Below are 11,891 nucleotides of genomic sequence, written 5' to 3'. Positions count from 1 at the left end.
ACAAGGAGGCCATGGGAGCCTTCAAGAAGCCCTGCGCTGCACCCCCGTGGCCCCGCGCGCACCAACGCGTACCCTAGGAGCCGTCCGATGCTCGCCACGCCACCCCGCGGGCACATCTCAAAGATCGCCAGCCGCTCGTCCTAGTCCCGGCACCCAAACCCTAGGCACGCCGCTATTAAACCTCCGCCCGTGTACTATTCTGGCCAACTGCTGCCCTAGGGGTTCTCCCCATCCACCGCCACCACTAGAGAAGAGGGAGAAAGGAGGAAGGGGGGAACCACAACAGAGGAGGGTAGCTGCCGCCACCTGGAGCAGTCCGTGATACCGCAACTGACAAGCTGGCACCCCAAACAACTACACCATCATCACTGCGCACCCTGCACGACCTTGGCCCCGCCTGAACTCACCTCGCCACCGTGCCAAGCATCGCGCCCCTGAGCCTCCAAGGTGAGCTCTCCTACCTCCTTTTTCGCTATCGCATCGCCGCCGTGATCAAGGCCACGGTCGTGGTCAACCGCGGACCTGCACGCCTCGCCAGCCTCACTGTCGCGCGCTGCTTCTACCCGACCTTCATGCCACGTGTTGTGTAGGTGCCATCACACATCTCGCCACTGCCGCGCGCACGCCATGCTCTCACCGTAGACCACCGCTTTGGCGCGCCACCATGGCAACCGCCGCAGCCCTTAGGAAGCCCTAAAGGCGCGACCTTTGCACCCCATCGAGCGTTGTCTTGCCGGAACTAGCCTAACCGCACACTAACCACCCTTGTCGACGTGCCCAGCCACTCCTCGGCGTGCCGACACTGCCTGCCGATGGTGTCGTGGCCGCCCGCTGCCATTAGATCCTGAGAAGGAGACCTGAGCGCCTGCATGGCCATGGAGTGACGCTAGCGTGCCTAGAACCTAGACCACCCAAGTGCTGCCACCCAAGAACCTAGAGATCCACTACCTACCACCACCCAATAACACTACTATCCATTTTGTTGGCGAAAGTTAGGGCCAGGCGGCCATTTTTCAGCTGCCACTTGCCGTACGGCTGCCAAGAGAGCTATCTTCGGCGAGCCCCTGCAGTGGCCGCGGCGGAGGGGAGGAGGAAAACGCGCGTCGCCGCTGGCACACCTGACCGTGGACACGGTCCATGTGAGCCACAGTCTATGATTCATGGTGGATTGACCGTTCGAGCCGCACCGTGGACCGCGCACCACGGGGGGCCATAGGAAGGCATGGCCACACGGGCCATAGAGGATCCCCACCCGAGCCGAGCCCAAGTGGCGCCCACGTCATCGCCGCGTGGATCTCCATGCAAGCCTAACCATCATCCTATAGTCGACCTATAGCCTCTTATAGCCCCAGTATGCCAGTGTATGTGGCAGCCACGTGGGTGACACTCAAGTACCACCTTAGCCTTAGCGCCAGCCTATAGGCCCCTTAAGCTGCTTAAAGACCACACGTGGACGCTGACTCAGCAGCTGCGTGGCTAACGCATGTGCGCCACCTAAGCACTACAGATAGACAACAACCAGCGAAAGACAACCTATAGCTAGCCAATAGCTACCATGGTGCCACATCAGCATGTGGGGCCCATTGACCCATGGACCCGTTGACCGATCAACCATTGACCATTGACTTTGACCGTTGACCCAGTCTACGCTGACGTCATCCGGGGTCACTGATGACGTCAGCAAGACACGTGGCATGTTCTAGTGCTGCCACATGTTGCTTCTGTCATTTTTCTTATTTTCACGAATTATTTAAAAATCCAAAAAATGATTTAAACTTCATAAATTCATAACTAATTCATCTTAACTCCAAAAATTATGAAACCAGTTTCATAATTTTATAAAATCATGAAGAACATGATAGACTAGTCCTTGATCTTGTTTGGGTCTTCTATGGATCTCTTTTTGATTTTATTTGCAAATAGACCCTTGATAATTAGGAAAATCCTGTAATTAGGACTTGTCGAAGATTCAGAGCCAAAGTCGGAGCCGGAGTCATTCAAGGACCACTACAAGGAAGAATTCAACTTAGGGTTCATGCCCATTTGATTTGAATACCCGTTAGGTATTGCTAACTAGTATGCTAGCACTTTATTTCTTCACATGATGATGATAAACCATGCATGGCCTACTTTATGCCTTGAATCCTTGTTCGACCTACTACCATACTACTTTTATATGCTACGTGCGATGCTTGCATGTGTATGGGATATTGTGATTATGATTCTTGGTGTGAGTGGGGTTAAAACCGGCAGGAGAAGGTGTTTTTAGGATATTTGATGGGGGTGAAGTTTTGACAACCCAATCTTATGATTGGGGGCTTAAGGTCCATTTGCGGACGTTCCCTGTTTGGTACTTGTTGCAAGCATTCCCAGTTTGGTACTTGTCGAGGAGCATAGGAGTTGGGGGTGACACCTATTATGGGTACCGTTGTGAACCATGGTCTGGAGTCGCTTTTGCAAGTTAGGAGCTTGCCCTGGTCTAGAACAAAGTGGGTCACTATGCTTCACGAGAATATGTTAAACGTGCACTCCACTCACCGAATTATGGGTTTAGGCAAAGGTCGATACTTGCAAGTGAGGCACCATACCTACCGTAGGATAGAGTATCAGTGCAGGGGGAGTAGTGTTGACCTTTAGCCCCCCAATTTGCTTTTGCCCCCGATTGGCCCCGGTGGGAGTGCTTCACAGTTCCGGGGTGGTCTACTACAGGGGATCGCATCCGAGCCCGGATGCAGGATGGTATAATAACTCCCAGGTTCTTCGCTCGGTAGAGTGATGTTCAGTCGGCTGATCACCTGTTGTCTCACTTCGAGATGGGTCCAGGTGTACACACTCTGCACAGTTAAAACTATACGTATAGCTGCGTCCTCAGTCATGGACAACCCTGTGACATCATGACTCTCCATTATTTTGGGATATCTCTCCCTTCCCCTTAGCTATATGTGAGTGTGGTGAGCTGCAATTGCAGTCGGGGAGTGGAGAAGTTGCTCCATTTTTCTTTTAGATCTGGCTGTAATTGTTGAGATGTGAAGGGAGGGAGCTTTCGCATCGACCCTAGTATGGAGATAGGAAGATGATGAGAGGGACCCTGCTGAGGCAGTTGTTCCTAATGTGTTGAGAGGATTGGGATGATGGATATGGAAGTTTATTCTTTATGCTTGCTGCTGCATAGGAAACCCAAGCCTACTCCTTGATTACTTTTGAATAGTACCATTTAGCCACTTAAAGCTTGCATACGGATGGTGACGTGGACCTGTCCTATTCCTTGAGGACATTTCATGAGTGTGCAGGTATGGACTTGGAGTGAAAATCTTATCACAAAGAATCTATGAAGGAAGGGTCGCGTTGCTTCGCTCAAGGATGCTTGTGGTGAAGATCGAAGATGAAGACTGTAAGGCCTAGCTACCGCTGCGTATGAGTTTTTCTTGTCATTTACACCCAAAGAGCTTGTACGGTATTCATATTCCGAGTTGAATCGGTTGTAGATATTAAATCTTGTACTCTGATTTTGTTGTGGAAATGATATTGGGCTGAAATGAGTTCTATACGTGATAGCTATTGATGCAGGGACTATCACAAGGGTACATGGAGTCGGATTTTCAGAAATGAAAATCCGGTACATTTTAGAGAGAATTGACTCATGTCAAGGAATAGAATCAAACATAAGTACTAATGAGCTGAACACACTAAACTTGTGTTCAGGAAATTGGTATTTACTGTACTCCTTATTTAGATGGATCAAGGGTACAAGGAGTTGGATTTTCCGAAAATGAAAATCCGGTTCGTTTCAGAGAGAATTGACTCGTGTCAAGGAATAGAATCGAACAGAAGTACTAATGAGCTGAACGCACTAAACTTGCATTCAGGAAAATGGTATTTACTTTACTCCTTATTTAGATGGATCTCTATTTTGAAACTTTTGAGGGCATGGAGCTCCTTTACTTTTTTTCTCTCTCTTTTTCCTCTTTGTCTTTTCAGTAGCTCAAGGACTCTTTCCTTTTTCTCCTTAGGAGGCATCACACTCACCTTGCTAGTTCAACCATCCTGATCCTATGGCCGGTGCCTTTATTGGCACAAAGCTCAGTCACGCTAGATATAGGACTAGTAAGGATCTTCAAGAGATGAAGACCCAAGATTAGGGAGGACAACTCAGCAAGGCAATGACTCTATTTGTCGATGCGAAATATGGCCGACAAATAATTATATGTTGTTTTGTCGTTGCATTGATCAGATGTGGCCTAGCACTCAATGACACAGGATCTATACTGGTTTGGGCAATGTGCCCTACGTCCACTTAGGGGATCGATCGTTGACTTTATTCCTGAGCCCAGGTGCTCAAAGTTTGCAGTGGGGGTACAAAGGAGAGGAGGAGGAAGAGGGGTGTCTGAGCCCTAGTGTAGGCGGAGCCCAGACGTGAGCTAAGCGATGGAGGTGGAGTGCGCTAAAAGTGAAAGTATGTGCATGTGCGTCGGTGTTCTGTTGTTGTGTGCTTCATTCGTTTGTTGTGCCTCTCTTTCGTATGTGTGCATGTGTACGTATGCTCGTGTCCAGAGGGGGAGGGGCCGCACCATTTTATAGCACAAGGGGGTGGCCCTTACAGCTCGGGAGAAGAAAGAGAGAGTGGGTGTACGGGCACTGCCTAGCCTTATCGAACCCCTTGCCGGCGGATATGCAATGGCCTCCCTTCTTGGACCCTATTCTCCTCATCAATTAATCATTTTACTACATCAGGCCATCACGCCATGGTGTCAGGCCACTATGCCGTAACGTCGAGCCGTCATGCCGTAGCGGGTAGGTTTATGATGCTACTGTGCAGATGTGCGCAGGGCGTGGTGCAGCGTGGCTCCACGTACGGCCGGCTGACCTGGGAGATGCCTTGTTATCTGTCCCACCTGCTCCCCAAGCCCACTCCCGGTGGCCATCCTTGGTCGGGGGGTCGTCGCAAGTGGTACGGCGGGAGCCTGGTCAGGAAAACGGGCCGGGAGTGCCCATCTGAGTAGAGCTGGTCGAAAGACACTGGTCGGGGTCAGACTATGGTCCCACCCCTGGTGCACTCCATCTGGTTGGTTCATCGATCAGTCCTCCTGGTCGGGGAAAGCTAGTTGGTGGCTGGGTCGCGGCTTTGGCCTACCTATACGTAGTCAAGCCAGCCCAAGTATTTGCTATCGCTGCACCCTTTGTTGGGCTAAATCTTACGAGAAATAGTCTTGTTGGGGACCCCAGGTCTATGGACCCGTCAAGAGCCCTCGAGCCCCTTTGGGACTTAGTCGAAGTCGCGAAGGGGCTGAGCGTTGGGAAGTTATGCTGAGGGGAGATATGCTCAGGGGCGTCGCTTGTTTTTTGTCTCATATGAAGACCGACTGGTCCCCATTGAGAGGATCAGCCCCTTATCCAAGAGGATACGGACGTAGCCCGCGTGAAGCTATACCGTCGCCTCATGGCCCAGTACTTTCCCTCGGTTTTCGGCATGAGGTATGCAAACCATCATATCAGGGCACGACGCCTTTAATGCGGGGTGCCGAAGGGTCACCTTGGTGTCAAGCGCTTTTACCGCACGTCCATGGGTGCAGATGGAAACCACTCCCAGATTGTGGCCATTTGCCCGGCTATAAATAGGGGGGTTGCCACGTTCGGAGTCCCCATGGCTTGAGTTGTAGACGCCATGGCTCAGACCGTAGATTCGGTAGGTTTGAGACTCCTGCTCTTTGCCCTAGGCGGCTTTGGCTGCTCCACATGATTGCCAAAAGAATTCTCGTAATAGGCATTCCTCGTCTTTCACTTAGCTTCTCCCTGTGAGCTCGGATGTCATATTGTGGGAAGAACTCTCATAATATGGATCCAGTGTGTAATAAGGGGTTGGATGAGAGGACAAGGGAGCCGCCTCGAGAGGTTGGGAAGACAGGGCTTCCTCATCCTCCGTGCCGCGATTGTACCCTGGGTCACCAATCGCCGGAGGTCATTGATTTGACCTTCCGAGTGCTCAACCCTCATCTCGCCGTCCTCGTTTGCTACACGTGGTGGTGCGGTAGAGGAGGTGCTCATCAAGATGAAGGCGTCGGTGCTGGTTCACTAGGAGTTAGTGAGAGCCAGTTTGCCCACGATACCAAGGCGCGGTACTCGTACTCCCTCTGCGTCTCTCCTCCCTTGTTATCTTGGTTGTCCTGGTTGGAGGAGGAGGACCCGAGGAACTTTGGAGGTAGCACCTTTCGCTCTCTCAATTTCCTCATCTTCCTCTCTACTTGGTGCCTTTTGTTCAGGGGGTGGACATTGAAGAAAATCAGGCGAGGATGGGTCGACGAGCGAGGTTTTGGGCGCGGCCATTTTGTGCAGCCCGCACTTGTTTTCTTTGTTTTGGTCCCAGGTTGTAGGGTAATCCCTAGGTTGTGCCTACACGCTTTGCATGATATTGTAAGGCCTTCGGGTCCTTGAGTTCGCACGCTTTGTGTGATATTGTAAATGCCTCCGGCTTGTATTTTCATGTTAATGAAAAAGTTTGTTTGTGATTTGTGTGTCCATCGCGCCATTGGGGTGGTTCCTAGATTTGAGATGCATTTTTTCCCTTCCGTTCGCCGTGTTGCGTAGGGTAGTTGAGTTAGTTTGGGTGCGCTAGTCCTTGAGCAAGTATCGGCACCCAGTTCTCGATAGGACGTTTGGCAGAGGTCGCAGGGGGCGCATCAGATCGGTTTCAATGCCCAACTTTCGAGGAGATAGCTGGCATGGGCCGCAGGAGCGTGCCGAGTTGTGCTAGGGTATCTAGTTTCCAGGGACTCACCCTTAGTCTGTGTTCCACTAGGTTCATGTGAGCAGACCCAGTGGGTCTAGCCCCCGAGCCTGCGGCCGACTGGAGAGTTGGTCAGAGGCTAAGCACTTGGTCGTTCTTTTTCAAAGGCTGTGGTTCGAACCATCCTCGTCCATCAGGAGAGTGAGGTTTTGGTCGGAAGCTTTTGCCCGCATTTGTCCCGAATACGACTCGTGTTGTTAGTTGTGTCCCTGAGTTGGGATCAATCAGCTCGAGCCCCTAAGCCCAGTTAGACTCGGTCAGCATCTGTTGGGTTTCATGCATCACCCTATTCTTGGTCTCCACGACCGGAGGGGTTGAGCTAATGCCGCTTGCCTTGATGGCTCGAGTGACGCGCTCGGTGAGCTCGCTAACGGGCCTGTTCGAGTGGAATCCGGGTTTGTCGTTCGTAACAGGGTATGCATAGCCCGCATGGGGCATTCCATTACTCCTCAACCCGCCTCCTAGTAGATGCTCGAGTCATTCCAGAGACCAACTCAGGTGGCCCGCTGGCCTCCCCTCGATGGAGATTCTGTGGGCACGGCTCGAGGTTGGGATTGAACCAGAAGGTCGAGATGGTCCCTAGCTGCTACTGAGCAGGTTGGGCGGAGGCCGCTGGGGCTCCATCTGCATTTGACGCGAGGCGGCCTTGAGCCCTCCGCAGGTCGTCCTTCTAACCTCAGTCGGTCGCAGCTCATTCTGGACGAGCCACTATTGCTTTGTGACACGACGCAAAGCAATTGAGATGCAATGAATGCAAGTATGAAATGAATGTATGATGTATGAATGAATGCATGCATGTATGGCATGATGCAGATGAATGAATGAGATGTTTGCTCGCGAAAAAAGGAAGAGTAAATGGGGGGATTGGAAATGTTACCTTAGTCGGGGAGTTTCGGGCGTCGTCCCTTCTGCAAATTTAGTAATCATAGGGGCTAGGCTATCATTACTTATCCTAGAAATTCAAGCGACCAGTTGAGGGTTCCGCTGGCGGGTGCTACCAAGTGGAGTCCGTATCCGTCGTTCGTGATGAGGATGCATGCCCTGCATGCTACGTTTCCACAAGTATATATTTTTCTTAACTGGTCTTACTGTCTGACACCCGGTTCATCCCTTTCTTCTCGGACCTACCCGTTGACGTAGGCTGCAACCTTAAGAGCTCGGGCGTGGTCCGCGAGACTCAGTTGCTCGAAACCACAGTTGTGGCGGAGTTCGATCGGTCCGTGACCTACTCGGGGTAGTCCGAAGGGCAAGAAACCCTTTCGTTCGGGCGGGATGCATGATGATGCAAAAAGTAAAGAGGGGGTAGTGCAATCCCGTGGAACCCCCAAGCAACCTGGTCCGAGTGTGCTTGGCTTGAGGTGCTTTTGGAGCAAGTGCGTGAAAGAAACGATTGGAAAGGAAGCGAGTTAGGGAAAGAAACAACATAGTTGCTCGATGTTCCAAGTGTTCGTGAGGATGTTGCCATCTTGGTCCTTCAATCGGTAGGTGCCTAGTTGGATCACCTCGGCAACTGCGTACGGTCCTTCCCATGGTGGAGAAAGCTTGTGCTCATCCTTGGTCGTCTGGGTCCTTCGAAGCACTAGGTCACCGACCTTGAGGGTTCTTCCCCGAATCTTTCTTCCGTGGTACCTGCAAAGGGTTTGTTGATAACGGGTGGAGCAGATGAGCGTCATCTGACGTGCCTCCTCGAGCAGGTCTATCGCGTCCTGTTGGGCCTCCATGGCTCGGTCAGGGTCAAATGCCCTTCCCCTCGGGGCGCCGTAGTTGAGGTCGGATGGCAACATTGCTTCCGAGCGGTATGTTAGGAAGAAGGGGGTGAACCCTGTTGATCGGTTGGGGGGTCGTTCTCAGGCTCCAGAGAACCACTTGAAGCTCTACAACCCATTGCCCAGCACACTTCTTGAGCTAGTCAAAAATACATGGCTTGAGTCCCATGAGGACCATGCCGTTGGCTTGCTCAACCTGGCCATTTGTTCGTGGGTGTCCGACCGAAGCCCAGTCAACCCTAATGCCGTACCGATCACAAAAATCCAAAAACTTCTTGCCGGTGAAGTTTGTTCCGTTATCCATGATGATACAGTTAGGGACGCCAAATCGGTAGACGATGTCAAGGAAGAACTCGACAGCCTCTTGCGAGCAAATGTTCGTGATGGGCTTCACCTTGATCCACTTCGTGAACTTATCCACCGGCACGGGTAGGTCGGTGTGATCGCCCGGGGCCTTTTTGAGGGGACCGACCATGTTGAGTCCCCAGACCGCAAATAGCCAGGTGATGGGGATGGTCTGGAGTTCCTACACCAGCAGGTGGGTCTGTTGAGTGTAGAATTGGCACCCCTCGCATCTGCAGGCCACCTCCTCTGTGTCGCGGAGCACCGTGGGCTAGTAGAAACCTTGACGAAAGGCTTTCCCGACCAGCAAGCGCGGGGCAACATGGTGCCCACAGATTCTAGCGTGGACTTCATGAAGAAGCTGCTTCCCTTGGTCGGTCGGGATGCACTTCATGAGTACTCCCGACGGGCATCACTTATAGAGTTCGTCGCCGATGGTGAAGAATGTTTTGGCGCGTCGGGCGACCCCCTGCGCTTCAGTCTTCTCTAGCGGAAGGACTGCATCGAGGATGTAGCCATGTAGCGATGCTCTCCAATCGGTCAGACGAGCGCCATTACTACCGTGTCGAGGTCGGAGCCCCCGAGTGCTTGGTCACAACTGGGCTGTGACATGGCACCTGAGCCCCCGAGCAATTGGCCTGGGCCAGTCTATGCTTGGGGCAGACTCTCCCGTACACGGGTTGATGGTTCATGGAGGTCATTCGTGAAGACCTCATCCAAAACCGGTTCCCGTCTGGCATCCATTTTCGCTAGAGTGTCGACGATGTCGTTGTCCTTTCGTGGGACATGGTGTAGCTCGATCCCTCGAAATTTGTCCTTGAGCTTACGCACTTCTTGGCAGTATGATGCCATGAGTGGGCTTTTGCAGGAGGACTCTTTCATGACCTGGTTGACCACAAGTTCGGAGTCATCACGGATGTAAAGTCAGGTCACACCGAGCTCGACGGCGATACATAGCCCATTGATGAGGGCTTCATATTTTGCAACGTTATTCGAGGCGTTGAAGTGGAGACGAGTCACGTAGCAGAGTTTGTTTCCTTCTAGGGAGATCAGGACCACCCCAGCCCCCACGCCGGTTCCCATGACTGACCCGTCAAAGTAAACGTCCAGTACTCATGGGTAACTTTAGGGGTCAAGGATGGACTTCCGTCCACTTGGCGATGAAGTCGGCTAGGACCTGAGACTTAATCACGGTTCGGGGGGCATATTTGATGTTGTGCCCCATGAGCTCGAGAGCCCATTTGGAGATTTGGCCCACGACATCGCGATTTCGAACGATTTCACCAAGCGGAAATGAGGTGACAACGATGACCTCATGCTCGGTGAAATAGTGCAAGAGCTTTCAATTGGCCATCAACATGACGTACAGAAGCTTTTGTACCAAGGGTTGCGCGCTTTGGCATCGGTGAGTACCTCGCTGACGAAGTACACTAGTCACTGGACTTTCAGCATGTGCCCAGGATCCTCCCTCTCTACAACGAGGACATCACTGACCACGTGGTCCCTTGCCGTGAGGTAGAGTAGGAGGGGTACCCCTCGCTCGGGCGCGGCGAGGACCGGGGCTGAAGTCAACAACGTTTTGAGGCACACTAGGGCCTTTTGTGCCTCTTCCGTCCAGATGAACGTGTCCTACTTCTTCAGGAGCTTGTAGAGTGGCACTCCCTTCACACCGAGTCGGGAGATAAAATAGCTCAGGGCGGCCAAGCACCCGGTGAGCCTTTGTACACCCTTGACATTGCGTATTGGGCCCATGTTGGAAATGGCCGAGATTTTTTCAGGGTTGCCTTCAATGCTGCGCTCGGAGATGATGTATCCGAGCAGCTTTCCCTTCGGGACCCTGAACACACATTTCTCGCATTCAATTTGACGTTGAACCTTCAGAGGTTCACGAAAGTGGCGGTCAAGTCCGCGATCAGGTCACCTGACCGAGCCGATTTTACCACTATGTTGTCCACGTAGACTGTGATGGTACCCTTCGGCCGTTCCGTCCCATTAGGCCGGTCGGGTGGGTCGATTTGGTCGGTGAAGCACCACTACATACACTGCTGGTAGGTGGCACCAACGTTCCTTAGACGGAACAGCATGGTCACGTAGCAATATGAACCATACGGGGTGTTGAAGGAGGTCGCAAGCTGGTCGGACTCCTTCATCGCGATCTGGTGATAGCCAGAGTAGGCATCCAGAAAAACAGAGGATCTCACATCCCGAAGTGGAGTCGACTATCGGATCTATGCGCGGCAAAAGAAAGTGGTCCTTAGGGCACGCCTTGTTTAGGCTAGCATAGTCAATGCACATTCTCCATTTCTCATTCTTCTTTTTTACAAGAACTGGGTTGGTGAGTCAGTCAAAGTGGTACACCTCCTTGATAAAACTGGCCTCCAAGAGGTTGGCGATCTCCTTGCCTATGGACCTACGCCTGTCATCATCGAAACAGTGTATGCTGCTTGACGGGCTTCAAGCCCGGGGTGATGCGTAGTGCGTGCTCGGCGACCTCCCTCGGGATTCCGAGCATGTCAGCTGGCTTCCATGCAAAGATGCCTTGTAGAGGTGCTTGATGGGGAAAGGATGGTTGGTGTAGGGACTTTTCATCAACTTCTCGAAGTGGTCATTGCGGCCCTCCTGAAGTGGCTTTTCTGGCCGGTCGGTCACCGCAACTATAGCTGGGTGAGCCACTCGACGCCGCTCCTTCTTGTTCTTCTTCCCCTATCGGGAGGAAGGGCCCGTGTCCTGGTCCTCACACTTGGCCTTGCCTTCTCTTGGCCATCACTAAAGACCGCCTCGACCACCTCCTCACCGAAGGCATGGTTAGTGGCAATATCCAGCAAGTCGCGGGTCGTCCGGGGCTTGACGCAGCTAAGCTTGTGAACCAAGGACTTGCAGGTTGTCCCTCTAAGGAAAGCGCTGATGACTTCCACGTCGACGACGTCATGAAGGGAGTCGTATTGCCTAGAGAACCTGCGAATATAGTCTCGCAGGGACTCGTTAGGCTCCTACTTGCAGCT

General features: G+C 52.4%; 1 protein-coding gene across 1 annotated transcript; it reads right to left on the bottom strand.

Moving 5' to 3' along the window:
* Positions 1-10,518: 10,518 nt before the first annotated feature.
* On the bottom strand, positions 10,519-11,039 carry LOC140222474 (uncharacterized). The gene is made up of 2 exons (XM_072293133.1): positions 10,927-11,039; positions 10,519-10,726 (listed from the first exon to the last, which is right to left on the bottom strand). The coding sequence occupies exons 1-2, from the start codon at positions 11,037-11,039 to the stop codon at positions 10,519-10,521; spliced, it is 321 nt and encodes a 106-aa protein (XP_072149234.1).
* Positions 11,040-11,891: the final 852 nt, after the last annotated feature.

The sequence above is a fragment of the Setaria viridis genome, chromosome 4, assembly GCF_005286985.2.
Source record: "Setaria viridis chromosome 4, Setaria_viridis_v4.0, whole genome shotgun sequence".
NCBI classification, from domain to species: domain Eukaryota; kingdom Viridiplantae; phylum Streptophyta; class Magnoliopsida; order Poales; family Poaceae; genus Setaria; species Setaria viridis.
Note: the sequence above shows the minus strand (reverse complement) of the source record. Positions and strands in the feature narration are given on the sequence as shown.

Excerpts from the sequence above, each read along its gene's own strand:
- LOC140222474 (XM_072293133.1), bottom strand. The coding sequence starts at position 11,039 with ATGAAGGAGTCCGACCAGCTTGCGACCTCCTTCAACACCCCGTATGGT. Across the intron at positions 10,727-10,926 it reads GCCACCTACCAGCAGTGTAT|GGTCCCGAAGGGAAAGCTGC; the intron begins GTAGTGGTGCTT and ends ATGTGTGTTCAG.